General features: G+C 42.6%; 1 protein-coding gene and 1 long non-coding RNA gene across 2 annotated transcripts; one reads left to right on the forward strand and one right to left on the reverse strand.

Moving 5' to 3' along the window:
- Positions 1–3,702: 3,702 nt before the first annotated feature.
- LOC139561472 (uncharacterized) lies at positions 3,703–5,653 on the reverse strand. Its single transcript, XR_011672146.1, has 3 exons — positions 4,773–5,653; positions 4,368–4,448; positions 3,703–3,951 (listed from the first exon to the last, which is right to left on the reverse strand). It is a non-coding gene; the product is annotated as an uncharacterized lncRNA (long non-coding RNA).
- Positions 5,654–7,952: 2,299 nt separating this feature from the next.
- Positions 7,953–12,732, forward strand: LOC139561445 (chorion transcription factor Cf2-like). The gene is made up of 3 exons (XM_071378545.1): positions 7,953–8,229; positions 8,970–9,419; positions 10,660–12,732. The coding sequence occupies exons 1-3, from the start codon at positions 8,064–8,066 to the stop codon at positions 11,508–11,510; spliced, it is 1,467 nt and encodes a 488-aa protein (XP_071234646.1). The 5' UTR covers positions 7,953–8,063; the 3' UTR covers positions 11,511–12,732.
- The last annotated feature ends 3,337 nt before the right edge of the window (positions 12,733–16,069 follow it).

A 16,069-nucleotide genomic window follows, 5' to 3' on the forward strand; every position in this document is an offset into this window, starting at 1 on the left:
ATCATTGAAGTGGGTCTTCCTGATCACATTCTCTTTTCACACAGGAAGGAGTGAAATTGAACTCAGTGATATCAGTCCCAAACTCTTGAATCTGCTCTTCCTTCTGACTGGTCCTGACTTCCTCCTGGTCCTGTTTAATCTGTGTGGTCTCTGGGTCCTACTGTCCCAGACTGGGGCTCCACTCCTGCTCACAGTGCTGCTGCTCAGGGGGAACCTCCTCTTCAGAGACAGTGAGAGAGAGAGCTGCAGGGAGTCTGGAGGGAAGGAGAGGAGGGTAGAGGTTACCTACGGTATATACCACAGAAGTAAATAGAACACCTGAATCATACAGATTTCTATGATCTATACAGCCTTTAGATGTACCTGAGTGCAACAGCTAGGATCAGCTTCCAAGTTTGTAGATTTTTACAAAGTCCATATTGATATACAGAAACACTAAACAGTAATTAAGAAAACAGACCTCTGTGTTAACATCCACACATATTATCCAGATAATGAATGTTAGCACTTGGTGGCCTATAGCTGCACCCCAAAAGAAGAGGCTTTAGATGAAGCAGGTGAACCTGCAACCACAACACTTCAACAGCGTTAAACATGAGATCCTCTAAAATGATCAGGAATATGTCTCTGAACAACACAGCAACACCTCCACCAGAACACTTCAACAGTGTTAAACATGAGATCCTCTAAAATGATCAGGAATATGTCTCTGAACAACACAGCAACACCTCCACCAGAACACTTCAACAGCGTTAAACATGAGATCCTCTAAGATGATCAGGAATATGTCTCTGAACAACACAGCAACACCTCCACCAGAACACTTCAACAGCGTTAAACATGAGATCCTCTAAAATGATCAGGAATATGTCTCTGAACAACACAGCAACACCTCCACCAGAACACTTCAACAGCGTTAAACATGAGATCCTCTAAGATGATCAGGAATATGTCTCTGAACAACACAGCAACACCTCCACCAGAAACATTACTGCATTTTCTGTAGATGTCATATCCCTGTATTGCTACTGCTGTATCATCAAAGGAATAATCCTTAGTGAGTATCAGAGAATGGCAAATATATGAATGTTATCTGATGTTAGCAAGTTATTGATTTCATTAACCTTATTTCTAAGGCTACATATATTAATATTGGAATTTTCTTCTTCTTCCTGAGTAGCTTATCGGTGCATTCGGAAAGTATTCAGACCCTTCCATTTCCAGATTTTGTTACGTTACAGCCTTGTTCTAAAATGGATTACATTTTAAAAATTCCTCATCAATCTACACACAATACCCCATAATGACATCACAATACCCCATAATGACAAGTATTTAGATCCTTTGCTTTGAGACTCGAAATTGAGCTCAGTTACATCCTGTTTCCATTGATAATCCTTGAGATGTTTCTGTAACTTGATTGGAGTCCACTTGTAATAAATTCAATTGATTGGACATGATTTGGAAAGGCACACACCTTTCTATATTAGGTCCCACAGTTGACGGTGCATGTCAGAGCAAAAACCAAGCCATGAGGTCGAGGGAATTGTCCGTAGAGCTCCGAGACAGGATTGGAACCACAAAGACTCTTCTTAGAGCTGGCCGCCCGGCCAAACTGAGCAATGAGGAGGAGAAGGGCCTTGGTCAGGGAGGTGACCAAGAACCCGGTCACTCTGACAGAGCTCTAGAGTTCCTCTGTGGAGATGGGAGAACCTTCCAGAAGGACAACCATCTCTGCAGCACTCCACCAATCAGGCCTTTATGGTAGAGTGGCCAGACGGAAGCCACTCCTCAGTAAAAGGCACATGACAACCCGCTTGGAGTTTGCCAAAAGGCACCTAAAGACTCTCCGACCATGAGAAACAAGATGCTCTGGTCTGATGAAACCAAGATTGAACTCTTTGGCCTGAATGCCAAGCTTCACGTCTGGAGGAGACCTGGCACCATCACTGCGGTGAAGCAAGGTGGTGGCAGCATCATGCTGTGGGGATGTTTTTCAGCGCCAGGGACCGGGATTGTCAGGATTGAGGGAAAGATGAACGGAGCAAAGTACAGAGAAATCCTTGATGAAAACCTGCTCCAGAGCGCTCAGGACCTCAGACTGTGGCGAAGATTCACCTTCCAACAGGACAACGACCCTAAGCACACAGCCAAGACAACGCTTCGGGACAAGTCTCTGAATGTCCTTGAGTGGCCCAGCCAGAGCCCGGACTTGAACACAATCTAACATCTCTTTGGAGACCTGGAAATAGCTGTGCAGCGACACTCCCCATCCAATCTGACAGATCTTGAGAGGATCTGCAGAGAAGAATGGGAGAAACTCCCCAAATACAGGTGTGCCAAGCTTGTAGCATCACACCCAAGAAGACTCGAGGCTGTAATCGCTACCAAAAGTGCTTCAACCAAGTTCTGAGTAAAGGGTCTGAATACTTATGTAAATGTACTATTTCCACTATTATAATTTTTTTATACATTTTCAAAAATGTATAAAAAAACGTTTTTGCTTTGTCATTTTGGGGTATTGTGTGTGTAGATTGATGAGGGGAAAAAACAATTTAATCCATTTTAGAATAAGGATATAACGTGACAAAAAAGTAAAGGGGCTTGAATACTTTCCTAATGCCCTGTATATACTGTATATGTTAGGGCAGGGATTGGGGACATTGTCCTGTGTAGTGTGTCGTCTTTCGGATGAGACATTTAACGGGTATCCTGACTCTCTGTGGTCAATAAAAGATGCCATGGCACTTCATCCCCCCTCCTCTCCCCTGTAACTATTACCCAGGTTGTTGCTGTAAATGAGAATGTGTTCTCAGTCAACTTACCTGGTAAAGTAAACATTTTTTATTTATTTATAACACACAAAGTATGACAAGAACATTATTTAGCTAATAGAGTCAGTCAATCAGGCTAATGAGTGTGTGTGTGTGTGTGTGTGTGTGTGTGTGTGTGTGTGTCTGTGTGTGTGTGTGTGTGTGTGTGTGTGTGTGTGTGTGTGTGTGTGTGTGTGTGTGTGTGTGTGTGTGTGTGTGTGTGTGTGTGTGTGTGTGTGTGTGTGTGTGTGTGTGTGTGTGTGTGTGTGATGTGGTGCAGAAGCTACTGACCCAGAAGCTAGATGGCAGACGAGCACACCGGGTTCCACTCCTATCAGCTAAAAACCATAAGAAGCGGCTCCAGTGGCCACGCCATCACCAACACTGGACAAATGAGCAGTGGAAAAACATCGCCTGGAACATGACAGTGAGTTCAGTTTACTTGACCTGACCTGGTCAGTCTCCAGAGCTCAACCCAATAGAACATAATGGGATGAGATGGAACGGGCTGTTGGCAGCAAGTCGTATATACAAGTAGTTATTACCATGCATGGTAATCCCCACATTGTAGCCTGTACATTTAATATATTCACTGATTATGTACTCTACCTTGGCAAATAAATGTGTAGTTCAGGTATAAATGTCTGTAACATTCTTTTTCAGTCAAGTCCAATACCAGGAGTATCACATTCCAGTCTTTGAATGATGCTGTGTCTTCATGTACAGTGGGGCAAAAAAGTATTTAGTCAGCCACCAATTGTGCAAGTTCTCCCACTTAAAAAGATGAGAGAGGCCTGTAATTTTCATCATAGGTACACTTCAACTATGACAGACAAAATGAGGAAAAAAAATCCAGAAAATCACATTGTAGGATTTTTAATGAATTTATTTGCAAATTATGGTGGTAAATAAGTATTTGGTCAATAACAAAAGTTTATCTCAATACTTTGTTATATACCCTTTGTTGGCAATGACAGGTCAAACGTTTTCTGTAAGTCTTCACAAGGTTTTCACACACTGTTGCTGGTATTTTGGCCCATTCCTCCATGCAGATCTCCTCTAGAGCAGTGATGTTTTGGGGCTGTTGCTGGGCAACACGGACACGGAGGGAGGGGTTCACCGACACAGCTGATATAACCTAGAGGATTTAGGGAGAAGGGGAGAGATGGATAAAGTGAAGGAGAGACTGTTATCAGCTGATATAACCTAGAGGATTTAGGGAGAAGGGGAGAGATGGATAAAGTGAAGGAGAGAGACTGTTATCAGCTGATATAACCTAGAGGATTTAGGGAGAAGAGGAGAGATGGATAAAGTGAAGGAGAGAGACTGTTATCAGCTGATATAACCTAGAGGATTTAGGGAGAAGAGGAGAGATGGATAAAGTGAAGGAGAGAGACTGTTATTGAGAAAATAAGGTAGTTAAAGAGACAGTGTTCAACAGGAATCTGTGTGTGTGGTCTCACCTGGTGTCTACACTAAGTGGCTGGAAAAACATGCACAGACACACGAGGACAAACAATATAGCATAGTTATAGAAATAATGAAGTGTCTTACTATTCTTGAAACTAATCCTTGAAACATCCTGCAGAGCGGCAGACTTCTCCTCTGGCACACAGCGGCGAGTTGCAGATCCAACTTATGAAGGACACAGGTAAAAACAAAAAAATCAATATGGGTGACTTAAAATAGCCTGTTTTGTTTTTCTACAGACATCACACCCTTACCTGAACAGCACCCTCACCTGAGGTAGAAATCAAAGGGAGAGAAACTGGGTATTGAATAACTGCAGTTGACATAGCTAAGTAAATGGAAGAATATTCTTATTGCAATGTGGATGGCTCTTAAAAGAGCCTTTGGTTGTGCATAGTGTAGTCTATGTTGTTGCCAGGGAACAGCACCCTCTTAAAAGAGCCTTTGGTTGTGCATAGTGTAGTCTATGATGTTTCCAGGGAACAGCACCTTCTTCGAAAGAAGTAGGAGGTGAAGATCTCCCGCACACAGATTTCCTCCCCTGCTGCGTTGTTGGACCCCATCCTTGAAACATCCTGCAGAGCAGCAGACTTCTCCTCTGGCACACGGCGGCGAGCTGCAGATCCCCTCCTGGTCCTCGTGTCCATCCTCGTGAAGTTATGAAGGACACAGGGAGCCCTCACACACCTGAATTCCTCCAGGAGGCAGTCCCAGATGACCCTGGTCACCCAACCTTGCAGTGCCCTACACGGTAACTGTAGGTAATCGTTTTGAATGAATCTCCAGTAACAAGGTATCTGTAGGAATATGGAAGATAATGTCATTCTTAGACTTTTACGTCACCAGGTCTTTGTGGATTACTAAAGTATAATATCTATTATAACAAATCCTGATAACATTGGATTGATAGATGCATGTGCATGTGTAGCATGTGACAATAACATGCTCATATCAAGGATAGCATCACAAATGAATACATAAATACCAGCTGTGTAGTTCTAAGGCAAAAACAAAAACGTGCACCCCTTTGAGTCCCCTGGACCAGGACTGAGAACCACTGCTCTTCATTGGGTCCTCTTCATCTGTAGACAGGCTTTCATAGCTCTTTTTATCTGAGGACAGAACACCACACAAGAAACAGACTTCATTATACACCGCACTGAATATGATATGTGTTACTATGTTACTATTATCCCCGTCCTCACTTCTAGGGACAGGAACTATACAGAGTACCTGCCCTGTACAGAATAGCCTTCCCTCTCACTTTGACAGTTGGGGCTGCTATCCGTTCACCCTCCTCCATGGCTGTTAGCTAGCTACCTACAAATGCATTTGGAGTTTGTTTTTTACAGAGATAAATACATCAAGATAGCTAGCTAATATGAAGGTAGGTAGCTGGTGATATCTAATTAACTTAGCTAGCTTTCTTTCCACAAGTGTCCTGGGGAGGTTACTGGGGAAACGATTATGGGTGGTAACAGTTACTCACGGAGGAAGTAGCGAAGTACTGGGTTGGCCGGTGGTATTTTTGGTTTTAGAAGTTAGCCAACTGGGATAAGCAATAATGAGATATTCACTCGCTAGATGTTAAAATGTTACGGAGTTCGGGGACAACATGTGATGTTCGTGGTTGTACATAGAACCAGACAAACACGTAATGATTGGTTTAAATTGGAGTGCTTCGACCATAAACCTAAAACTAAATCAGAATGTTCCTGTCAGAGATGGTAGTTTCCATCACCTCCCAAATGACGACAAAGCGAAAAGAAATTGGCTCAAAAACTTAAGAAAGAGAATTGTTCCACTGATCAGACTAAATAAAGTATACTGAACAAAAATATAAACGCAACATACAACAATTTCAACGATTTTACTGAGTTACAGTTCATAGAAGGAAATCAGACAATTGAAATAAATCCATTAGTCCCTAATCTATGGATTTCACGACTGAGCAGGGGTGTAGCCATGGGTGGGCCTGGGAGGGCATAGGCCCACCCACTGGGGAGCCAGGCCCACCCAATCAGAATTAGTTTTCCCCCACAAAAGGGGGAAAACAAAAATAGACAAAAATACTCAGCCTTATTGTCAAAAGCAACACAGTCATAACATAGCCACCTGGTGCAGGCAGGCAGTCAATGGCTCAGTGTTCCATAACTGTTTACCTTCGCTTCCTTGGGCACAGGGACTATGGCGGTCTGCTTGAAATATGTAGGTATTACAGACTCGGTCAGGGAGAGGGTGAAAATGTCAGTGAAGACACTTGACAGTTGGTCCGCGCAGTACACGCCCTGGTAATCCATCTGGCCCAGCGGCTTTTGTGAATGTTGACCTGTTTAAAGGTTTTGTTCACGTCGGATACCAAGAGCGTTATCACACAGTCATCCAGAACAGCTGGCACTCTTGTGCATGCTTCGGTGTTGCTTTCCTCGAAGCGAGCATAACAGGCATTTAGCTCATCTGGTAGGCTTGTGTCACTGGGCAGCTCACGTCTGGGTTTCCCTTTGTAGTCCGTAATAGTTTTCAAGCCCTGCCACATCCGACCAGCATCAGAGCCGGTGTAGTACGATTCAATCTTAATCCTGTATTGATGCTTTGCTTGTTTGATGGTTCATCTGAGGGCCTAACGGGATTTCTTATAAGCGTCCGGATTAGTCTCCCGCTCCTTGAAAGCGGCAGCTCTGTAATCCGTAATCTGTAATGTTGCCTGTAATCCGATGGCTTCTGGTTGGGATATGTACTTACGGTCACTGTGGGGACGTCGTCGTCGATACACTTATTGATGAAGCCAATGACTGAGGTGGTGTATTCCTCAATGTCATTGGATGAATCCCGGAACATATTCCAGTCTGTGCTAGCAAGTTACACCAGCTCTGTTAGGAGGAATGAGCCAAAATTCACCCAATTTATTGTGGGAAGCTTGTGGAAGGCTACCCGAAACGTTTGACCCAAGTTAAACAATTTAAAGGCAATGCTACCAAATACTAATTGAGTGTATGTAAACTTCTGACCCACTGGGAATGTGATGAAAGAAATAAAAGCTGAAATAAATATTTCTCTCTACTATTATTCTGACATTTCACATTCTTAAAATAAAGTGGGGATCCTAACTGACCTAAGATAGGGAATTTGTACTAGGATTAAATGTCAGTAATTGTGAAACTGAGTTTAAATGAATTTGGCTAAGGTGTATGTAAACTTCCGACTTCAACTGTATATACTGTATTTGCCATTGCCGCTCGACCATCGCTCATCCATATATTTTTATGTACATATTCTCATTCACCCCTTTTTAGATTTGTGTGTATTAGATAGTTGTTGGGGAATTGTTAGATTTTGTGGTAGATATTACTGCGCTGTCAGAACTAGAAGCACAAGCATTTCGCATCTGCTAACCATATGTATGAACTGAATTGAAAGACAACTCATTGTAACATAGACGACTTCAGAAAGCTGCAACGGCTTGGGACTTCATTCTCAAATCAAATAACATTTTATTGGTCACATACATAAGTATTCTAATATATTATAACGTATTCCCCACATGTAGTTATCTATTTCCATTATCACTACCAGTCTGTACCTTGTAGTTTACGCTCCATCCACATAGAGGCGATGTGCTGTGGTTATGGGCTTGCAACCCGCTGAAATAAACAGAAGGAAAATGCGGAAGTGAAATTACGAAGGGGATTCGTTTTTTTGTGACCACTTTTCTTTCCTCGTGGAAGAAGCTACCAGCTGAATAGCTAACTAACTAGCTAACTAGCTACCAGTCAACTTAAAATGTCTGAACAACAGTCGTTTCATGTGTTTTTAAATGAGCGATTAACGGCGGCAGCTGTGGAGATTTTCGGGGAAGTTGAGAAAACGGTACTGAAACACCAGGAGGAGAATGATCGGCTACGGAGACTGCTGCGGGGGACACCAGAGATGAAACTACGTGGAATAGGTTAGTATGTAGATCTAATACCTAGCTAGCTACGGTTCTACTTAGTTAATAAACTGTTTTATCCATTTTTAAAGAACTTTAAAAAAAAAATGTAACTAAGATTATCCGGGCGTGATTCAAAAGTTATCTGTCAAGATAACACCGGAGGTAAAACTATGTATAACAAGTATGTATGTACAGAAACTGAAAGGTGAATAATGTGGGGCCACAGGTGGCCTATCGAATCCCCAAGCCGACTAGGTGAAAAATCTGTCCATGTGCACTTGAGCAAGTTACTTAACCTTCATGTCTCCTGTAATTGCTGGAGATAAGAGCGTCTGCTAAATGACTAACATTTCAAGTGTAATGTATTGTACTTTTGGAGTCATTTTTTAAATTGTAAATGAGAATATAAATGTTTCTGAACACTTATACATTCACGTGGCTGCTACTATGATTATGGATAATCACGAATAAATAGTGCAAAATGAGATTAATGTGTGTAAGGAATATGGGATCAAATACTACACTTCTGACTACTGTAATACACTAAGTCACTTTATCCAAACGCTTATGACTTCACATTGGGGTTTAGATACATAAGGTTATTTGATTTCTAAATGGTAAAACAGATGTTATGAACATTTGATCTCAAATCCCAAATTCTGGAGTATGGAGCCACATTTGTAAATGTTAGTTTCACTGTGTAAATAAATACATAGGGGAGTGTAAACCTCTGCTCCTCCTCTCCTTCCCTCCAGACTCCCTGCAGCTCTCTGTCTCTGAAGAGGAGGTTCCCCCTGAGCAGCAGCACTGTGAGCAGGAGTGGAGCCCCAGTCTGGGACAGAAGGACCCAGAGACCACACAGATTAAAGAGGAACAGGAGGAAGGCAGGACCAGTCAGGAAGAAGAGCAGCTTCAAGGGCGCTTTGATACCAAAGACTCCATATCCACTCCTTCCTGTGTGAAAAGTGAATGTGATCAGGAGGACCCATGTCAAGAAGCCGTACGAGCTGAATACCCAACTCTCAGTCCACTGAAAACATCTAAACTACAGTTGTTCTGTGTGTTTTTAAATGAATGTTTAACGGCATCTGCTGCTGTGGAGATTTTTGGTGCGGTTGAGGAAACTGTAGCAGAGTACCAGGAGGAGAATGATCTGCTACGGAGACTGCTGCGGATCACACCAGAGATAAAACTACGTAGAATAGGTTAGTATGTAGATCTACTACCTAGCTAGCTACGGTTCTACTTAGTTAATAAACTGTTTCATCCATTGAGTTGCAGTAATCCCGTCTGGATTACTGCAACTCGCTGTTGGCTGGGCTCCCTGCCTGTGCCATTAAACCCCTACAACTCATCCAGAACGCCGCAGCCCGTCTGGTGTTCAACTTTCCCAAGTTCTCTCACGTCACCCCGCTCCTCCGCTCTCTCCACTGGCTTCCAGTTGAAGCTCGCATCCGCTACAAGACCATGGTGCTTGCCTACGGAGCTGTGAGGGGAACGGCACCTCCGTACCTTCAGGCTCTGATCAGGCCCTACACCCAAACAAGGGCACTGCGTTCATCCACCTCTGGCCTGCTCGCCTCCCTACCTCTGAGGAAGTACAGTTCCCGCTCAGCCCAGTCAAAACTGTTCGCTGCTCTGGCACCCCAATGGTGGAACAAACTCCCTCACGACGCCAGGTCAGCGGAGTCAATCACCACCTTCCGGAGACACCTGAAACCCCACCTCTTTAAGGAATACCTAGGATAGGATAAAGTAATCCTTCTAACCCCCCCCCCCCCCCCTTAAAAGAGTTAGATGCACTATTGTAAAGTGGTTGTTCCACTGGATATCATAAGGTGAATGCACCAATTTGTAAGTCGCTCTGGATAAGAGCGTCTGCTAAATGACTTAAATGTAAATGTAATTGTTAAAGAACTGTTTTTTTTTTTATGTAACTAAGATTATCCGGGCGTGATTCAAAAGTTATCTGTGAGGAAAATATTATTGAAATAGCTTATATAGCACAGCCTCTCTGACTCCAATGCATTTCATTAGAGATGGTGAGTACGTTTACGTTCACACTAGTAATTCAATATTACATTGATGATGGCAGTAGGCAGAGTACGGCTTCAGTCCTGTAGACCCCTGACTCTGCTCATCTTAAACGCCGTGAGGTCATAATAGAAGTAAGGATACGGTGATCAAAACATCTAGTTTTCTGAGAAATCTTTCACATTATTAGGACGTGTACAAGCTTTATTCAAATATCAAGTTTGGGAGCAGTAGAACAATTTATCTGTATTGCACATTATTTTAGCTCCTGTTATTATTTAGGATCAATACCAGTAAAGACATTTTCAATAAAAAAATCATTGAGATCTATAATTCACATTTGTGATTCAAGTGTTCTATTTAATTCTGTAGTATATAAATAACCTCTGCTCCTCCTCTCCTTCCCTCCAGACTCCCTGCAGCTCTCTGACTCTGAAGAGGAGGTTCCCCCTGAGCAGCAGCACTGTGAGCAGGTGTGGAGTCCCAGTCTGGGGCAGGAGGACCCAGAGACCACACAGATTAAAGAGGAACAGGAGGAAGTCAGGACCAGTCAGCAGGAAGAGCAGCTTCAAGGGCTCGTTGATACCAAAGACTCCATATTCACTCCTTCCTGTGTGAAAAGTGAATGTGATCAGGAGGAATCACTTCAGTCCCTGACTCTTCCCCAAACCCGGACTGTGGAGAACAGAGAGAGAGACTCTAACCCAGTGGATCTCAAACCTTTTGGCACTGTGACGCACATTAAGGATCTCTACATTCCCTGTGATGCTCCAGATAATCAAAACAATACCTCCAGCCACAGTTCAGCTGTAAGCAGCTACACAGTAGGACTTGACAGCAGTCCACCATTGGATCCCAGTCCACCATTAGAGAAACACTGTTCCAAACCCAGCACCACAGCTAGAAAAACTCACCACTGCCGTGACTGTGGTGAAACATTTGCTCTGAAAGCTGACCTGCAGAGACATGTGACTCTCTTCAGTAAGATACCCAGTGATTGTAGTTCCTGCCAAAACCGCTACAAGTCCACCTGTAAACTAAAGGCCCATGTCCGACTCTGTCACAGTTGGAAACCCTGCACCTGCCCTGTTTGTGGAAAGACCTTCAAACACAAAAGAGTTCTGTCCAGGCACATGAGGATTCACACAGGAGAGAAACCATTTAGCTGTGGTGACTGTGGGAAAAGCTTCAATCGCAAGGATACCTTAACTAAGCACAAATTGACTCACACCAGAGAGAAACCATTTAGCTGTGGCAACTGAGGGAAAAACTTAAATCAGAAACAACATGGCTGCTCAGTCTGATAATATATTAATTCAGAAGACTAATCTGCTAACACGTGAAAAACATCCACAAAGAAAGTAAATGAGGACACAGAGAGGGGACTAAGAGAGTATTGAGATACACCTGTGGACCAACTCTAGCTGGTCCTCCTGATCCTGCTCAGTCCAATGTCACAGTAATGATATAATGGGGCTGTTGTCTGAACCTAACAGGTAATGTTGCTACTCTTTGTGTATGAAATGGACAATCTGCAGTTCAGACAACCACCACTTTTTAGGTCAACAACTGAGGGATGGTGTTGGGGAGTTGTGGCCCGTGGGTAATTTTTATTTGGCCCAAAGTTTTCTGAGCAAAACAAGATAATCTATAGAATTTTTGTATTTATTTTTTATTCGTTGTTGAACTTTTTTTTTTAATTAATTGAGGGATTATGTTCCCAAGTATTCCCATGTGTAACTAGATTTACAGTATCAGTCAAAAGTTTGGATATGCCTACTCATTCAAGGGTTTTTCTTTATTTTGACTATTTTCTACATTATAGAATAATAGTGAAAACAAACTATGAAGTAACATATGGAATCATGTAGTAACCAAAAGTGTTAAATCAAAATATATGTAATATTTGAGATTCTTCAAATTAGCCACACATTTTTTGTATCCTGGGGATTAGTGATTGGATAAGGGGGATGTTTTGTAACCAGGGGAGTAGTGATTAGATCAGGGGGGGGGTGTAACCAGGGGAGTAGTGATTGGATAAGGGGGATGTTTTGTAACCAGGGGAGTAGTGATTGGATAAGGGGGTATTCCTGTATTGTGTGAATCAGATGTAACTGGTTGTGGGAGGAGTTTACAAGCGAGGCTGGACTGTATATAAGTCATTGTTGTTAAGTTATTTTTCTTTGTCTGCAGACGGCCTGTTTTTAGAACCTCTCTCTCTCTGGGGCCCTTTTGATAAATATTCTACTGCTGTATTTTGTTGTTAACTTTTTCTGAATTCTAAGACATCAGTTAGAGGTAAGCTTCTGCTTTTTACCCACACGTGCAGGGTCATATAATTAGTATTTTTCTTTAGGAACAGGATTGTGTTTCCTGGAGGTGGAGAGCTAGAGAATCCATAGGATGTGTAGACTGATTATAAAAGGCTTTGCTTGAATAAATACTGTCTGTGCATTTCCTCTGGAGGGGCCACCGACCCAAATAGACCAGAGGGTTTCCTCTTTGTTACTGTGTTGGGCCCATGCTTTGGGGTGTGTATGAAAATGCCTCAGCATGACAAGGTGAGTATACCTCTTTCGTCTCGTGGGACACTAGGTCCCATTACGGTGAGGAACTCCTGGCCCACAGGTGAAGGGTTTGGGGCGCACTAAGGTATTAAAAACTAAAGTATTTATTTAATAATAAGTTGCAGAGCTGATAAATGATACTGTTATTGCCCTAGGAGATCCTGATGAACTTAGACCCCTGAGCTGACGTCCCGCTGAGTGGTTGTTAATAGTAAACGTTTCAGAGCTGGTATTTAAGATACTTAAAGATAAGATAAGTCAATACATTATTTTTTAGACAGCTTTAAAAAATGACTTTCTTTCTCTAGAATCTACACCCACCTCTACTAGTGCCCAGTATAATCCAATCTCGTGGTTATATGCAAATACAAGAGGCTGTGTCTTACCCAATCATAATTATTAAAATATCCTCTACTGAACCTTGGGACAAGCAAAATGAGAGGTCCACCAAAGTCCTTGTCTATTCCCTGACAGCCCAACAACATATATATGAATATTGGCCCAGAGTAACTTATACATGAATATTTCATGGCCCAGAGTGACTTATACATGAATATTTCGTGGCCCAGAGTGACTTATACATGATTATTTCATGGCCCAGAGTAACTTATACATGAATATTTCATGGCCCAGTGACTTATACATGAATATTTCATGGCCCAGTGACTTATACATGAATATTTCATGGCCCAGAGTGACTTATACATGAATATTTCATGGCCCAGAGTGACTTATACATGAATATTTCATGGCCCAGAGTGACTTATACATGAATATTTCATGGCCCAGAGTAACTTATACATGAATATTTCATGGCCCAGTGACTTATAAATGAATATTTCATGGCCCAGAGTGACTTATACATGAATATTTCATGGCCTAGAGTGACTTGTACATGAATATTTCATGGCCCAGAGTGACTTGTACATGAATATTTCATGGCCCAGAGTAACTTATACATGAATATTTCATGGCCTAGAGTAACTTATACATGAATATTTCATGGCCCAGAGTAACTTATACATGAATATTTCATGGCCCGGAGTGACTTGTACATGAATATTTCATGGCCCAGAGTGACTTGTACATGAATATTTCATGGCCCAGAGTAACTTATACATGAATATTTCATGGCCCAGAGTGACTTATACATGAATATTTCATGGCCCAGAGTGACTTATACATGAATATTTCATGGCCCAGAGTAACTTAAACATGAATATTTCATGGCCCAGAGTAACTTATACATGAATATTTCATGGCCCAGAGTGACTTATACATGAATATTTCATGGCCCAGAGTGACTTATACATTAATATTTCATGGCCCAGAGTGACTTATACATGAATATTTCATGGCCCAGAGTAACTTAAACATGAATATTTCATGGCCCAGAGTAACTTATACATGAATATTTCATGGCCCAGAGTGACTTGTACATGAATATTTCATGGCCTAGAGTGACTTGTACATTAATATTTCATGGCCCAGAGTGACTTATACATGAATATTTCATGGCCCAGAGTGACTTATACATGAATATTTCATGGCCCAGAGTTCCACTCTAGGAGGGCGACACTGGAGTTGTCAAGTGTGATGGAGAGGTCTTTGAGTGGTGTGGTGGTTCAGTTCTTTACTATCAAATGAGGAGAGACAAACGTATCACACAAGTCAGAGTTATACTTAAACTACATCTTTATTGACTTAATAAGGGAGCAGGTCAATACAACACAAAGAGAATGGATTGAGTGTTCTACGATAACGATGGCTGGTCAACGAATCAACCTCAAATGATTCGTTGCGAGCCCCGAAACGAAGTACAACGGTCTTTTATAGCCAAGATACACCCCGTTCAACCTACATGACAAACAACAGATGTATAGAATGGGTCACAGGGTTAAGATTAGCATGAAATACACTTATAATTCACAAATCAAATCAAATGTTATTGGTCACATACACATGGTTAGCAGATGTTAATATGAGTGTAGCAAAATGCTTGTGCTTCTAGTTCCGACCGTACAGTAATATCTAACAAGTAATCTAACAATTTCACAACAACTACCTTATACACACAAATGTAAAGGAATGAATAAGAATATGTACATATACATATATGGATGAGCGATGGCTGAAAGGCAAGATGCAGTAGATGGTATAGAGTACAGTATATACATATGAGATGAGTAATGTAGGGTATGTAAACATTATATAAAGTGGCATTGTTTAAAGTGACTAGTGATACATTTATTACATCCAATTTTTTATTATTAAAGTGGCTAGATATTGAGTCAGTATGTTGGCAGCAGCCTTTCTATGTTAGTGATGGCTGTTCAACAGTCTGATGGCCTTGAGATAGAAGCTGTTTTTCAGTCTCTTGGTCCCAGCTTTGATGCACCTGTACTGACATCGCCTTCTGGATGATAGCGGGGTGAACAGGCAGTGGCTCGGGTGGTTGATGTCCTTGATGATCTTTTTGGCCTTCCTGTGACATCGGGTGGTGTAGGTGTCCTGGAGGGCAGGTAGTTTGCCTCCGGTGATGCGTTGTGCAGACCTCACTACCCTCTGGAGAGCCTTGTGGTTGTGGGTAGAGCAGTTGCCGTACCAGGCGGTGATACAGCCCGACAGGATGCTCTCGATTGTGCATCTGTAAAAGTTTGTGAGTGTTTTCGGTGACAAGCCAAATTTCTTCAGCCTCCTGAGGTTGAAGAGGCGCTGTTGCGCCTTCTTCACCACGTTGTCTGTGTGGGTGGACCATTTCAGTTTGTCCGTGATGTGTACGCCAAGGAACTTAAAACTTTCCACCTTCTCCACTACTGTCCCGTCGATGTGGATAGGGGGGTGCTCCCTCTGCTGTTCCTGAAGTCCACGATCATCTCCTGTGCTTTGTTGACGTTGAGTGTGAGGTTATTTTCCTGACACCACACTCCGAGAGCCCTCACCTCCTCCCTGTAGGCCGTCTTGTAGTTGTTGGTAATCAAGCCTACCACTGTAGTGTCGTCTGCAAACTTGATGATTGAGTTGGAGGAAGTGCATGGCCACGCAGTCATGGGTGAACAGGGAGTACAGGAAAGGGCTGAGAACGCACCCTTTTGGGGCCCCAGTGTTGAGGATCAGCGGGGTGGAGATGTTGTTTCCTACCCTCACCACCTGGGGGCGGCCCGTCAGAAAGTCCAGGACCCAGTTGCACAGGGCGGGGTCGAGACCCAGGGTCTCGAGCTTAATGAAGAGTTTGGAGGGTACTATGGTGTTAA

Source organism: Salvelinus alpinus, chromosome 31, assembly GCF_045679555.1.
Source record: "Salvelinus alpinus chromosome 31, SLU_Salpinus.1, whole genome shotgun sequence".
In the NCBI taxonomy this organism is placed as follows: Eukaryota; Metazoa; Chordata; class Actinopteri; order Salmoniformes; family Salmonidae; genus Salvelinus; species Salvelinus alpinus.